This window comes from Coffea eugenioides, unplaced genomic scaffold (assembly GCF_003713205.1).
Source record: "Coffea eugenioides isolate CCC68of unplaced genomic scaffold, Ceug_1.0 ScVebR1_2871;HRSCAF=3983, whole genome shotgun sequence".
In the NCBI taxonomy this organism is placed as follows: Eukaryota; Viridiplantae; Streptophyta; class Magnoliopsida; order Gentianales; family Rubiaceae; genus Coffea; species Coffea eugenioides.
In genome coordinates, this window is record NW_020863398.1 from 1 (window position 1) to 2,163 (window position 2,163).

General features: G+C 40.6%; 1 protein-coding gene across 1 annotated transcript; it reads right to left on the reverse strand.

Moving 5' to 3' along the window:
- Positions 1 to 1,322: 1,322 nt before the first annotated feature.
- On the reverse strand, positions 1,323 to 1,911 carry LOC113757259. Its single transcript, XM_027300628.1, has 2 exons — positions 1,718 to 1,911; positions 1,323 to 1,542 (listed from the first exon to the last, which is right to left on the reverse strand). The coding sequence occupies exons 1-2, from the start codon at positions 1,909 to 1,911 to the stop codon at positions 1,323 to 1,325; spliced, it is 414 nt and encodes a 137-aa protein (XP_027156429.1).
- Between the last annotated feature and the right edge of the window lie 252 nt (positions 1,912 to 2,163).

The following is a 2,163-nucleotide window of genomic DNA, read 5'->3' on the forward strand; positions in this document are numbered from 1 at the left end:
CGAGCAATTAAGAAAATTACAGGTTCTCACAGGGTCCCACGTTCAATATACACTGCTAATGTCACATGAACTAACTTATAGCGTAAAATGTCTTGGAACTTAATTCCCTTATAATAATAGCTAGAAAATTAATATAATAAAGGAAAGTATAGAAAATGTCTGTATGGTCTGTATGGAATTAAAATAAGGGCTAGAAATTAAGAAAAATATCGAGTTCTCACCGTTTTTCCTTAACTCGCACGTACTAGGGTTTTCACTTACAATTCACTAGCTTATTATTTTTACTTCTAATCACACACTTTTTCTTATCTAAAATTCACTCTTAACCACCACAATTGATACATACATCTTACCAATTAATCACACTACAAAAAAAAACAACGTAAGAACCCTAGTTTATCTTAACGATGAAAGTAAATGGAAAACCTTTGGTTCTATGATTAATTGTAACTATTAAGGAAGTGAATGAGTAGTAAATATATTATAAAGTCATTTACTCAAATCATTTAATCAAAATAAGAGGAAATTTAAAAAAAATATGTGCGAATTTTCCAGTTGTCACACTCTCTCCTCCTTAAAAGAATTTCGACCTCGAAATTCATACATGTATTCATAAATAACTCAGGGTATTTCCTTGCAGGTCCATTTCTAGTTCCCAAGTCTTATCATAACCAAAATTTAGCCAAATAATAGAAACCACGACTCATACCTTCTACTACTTCCGTTGGTTCAGGTGCTGCCTGTTGGTCCAAGGCGTACACTCTAGTTGGCACTCTTGGCCTAGTCCCTCCTACATTGGCTTGTTCAAGGTTTAGATGTGACCTGCGCAGGCAAGTTGCAAACTAGTGCTCAGCACTACCACACCATAAACATTTTCGTGCCTTTTGCCAACAATTATCCTCAGTATGATTGGTTTTCCCACAGTACTCACAAGATACTCGAGGGGCTGAGGTCTGACCTCCTTGCGAGGCACCTCTCACTTGCCCCCTCCCACCTGGGGCTCCTCTTGGAGTAATTTCCTTAGGTGTTCCCAAAATTTCTCACCCCATCTCCTCGACCCATCATAGAGGGTGGCATATTTAGATCACCTTGTCGCTACCCTTGACTTCCATCAGGCATACCTCTCCTTTTTGCATGAAAAGCCCTCACTTGTGCCCTAACAATTTCTATTCTCTAGCTTTCTCCAAAACCTCCGTAAAAGTATTAATTTGTGCCGCCGCTAAGGCCTCCTATATTTCTACATTTAGTCCCTGGACAAACCTCCTTACCCTCCTTTGCTCCGTAGATATCAATTCGGGAGCAAACTTAGATAGTTTCGTGAACTAAGTCTCATACTCAGATACACTTAGAGTTCCCTGACGGAGTTTAATAAACTCATCCTCCCTCTTCTCCTGAACTATCGGTGGCAGATATTTCTCGTTAAACTCCTGCATGAAATTTAACCAGGTCCAGGCAGTTCCCTCTCTCTCCCATTTAGCCCGAATCATGTTCCACCAGGCCCTAGCTGGTCCTTCAAACTGAAATACAGCTAAATGCACCTGCCTATTCTCCGTATAGTTTAAGGCAGCGAAAATATTGATCATCGACTCTAATCACCTCTCAGCTGCCTCAGGGTCCGGCCCTCCCAGGAATTTAGGAGGGGAAAACTTTTGGAATCTCTCTAGAGCCCTATCTTGCCCTATGTCAAGATCCCTAGGTTGATTAATAGGGGCTTGACCCTGCCACTCTACCAGTCGAGTAAGGATATTTGTCATCTGTTGAATCACCGTTGCCACCTGATCCCCCCTTCCGCTCGGGGCCCAGGTTGCGGCTCAACTGTTTCACCTCTTTCCTCTCTCGGTTCCCGTACTGGTTCTTGTGCCTGTCTAGCCCCACAGCCACGGCTAGAACCACGTCCTCGGGTAGTTCCATGTCCTTAATTTCGCCTACCCTCCATACCTCTTTTAAACAATGGCCTATGTAAGTATAAGCAAAATAAAATAGCTATAAAGTTCGATAAAAGCATTTTCAAATCATAAAACGAAAAATAATAGAACACATTGAAAATAACATGAAAAATGTCCCTAGGTATTGCTCAAGCACTATATTTAATCAAAACTTGAAGAAATACAACCAAGTACGTACACGTGAATAATAAGTATCCCACATCTCACTAATATCTTC

Bases quoted from the DNA above. Each gene is read 5' to 3' on its own strand.
- LOC113757259 (XM_027300628.1), bottom strand. From the start codon at position 1,911: ATGGAACTACCCGAGGACGTGGTTCTAGCCGTGGCTGTGGGGCTAGAC. The intron at 1,543-1,717 runs GTCAAGCCCCTA...TACGGAGAATAG, and splicing joins TCGACTGGTAGAGTGGCAGG to GCAGGTGCATTTAGCTGTAT.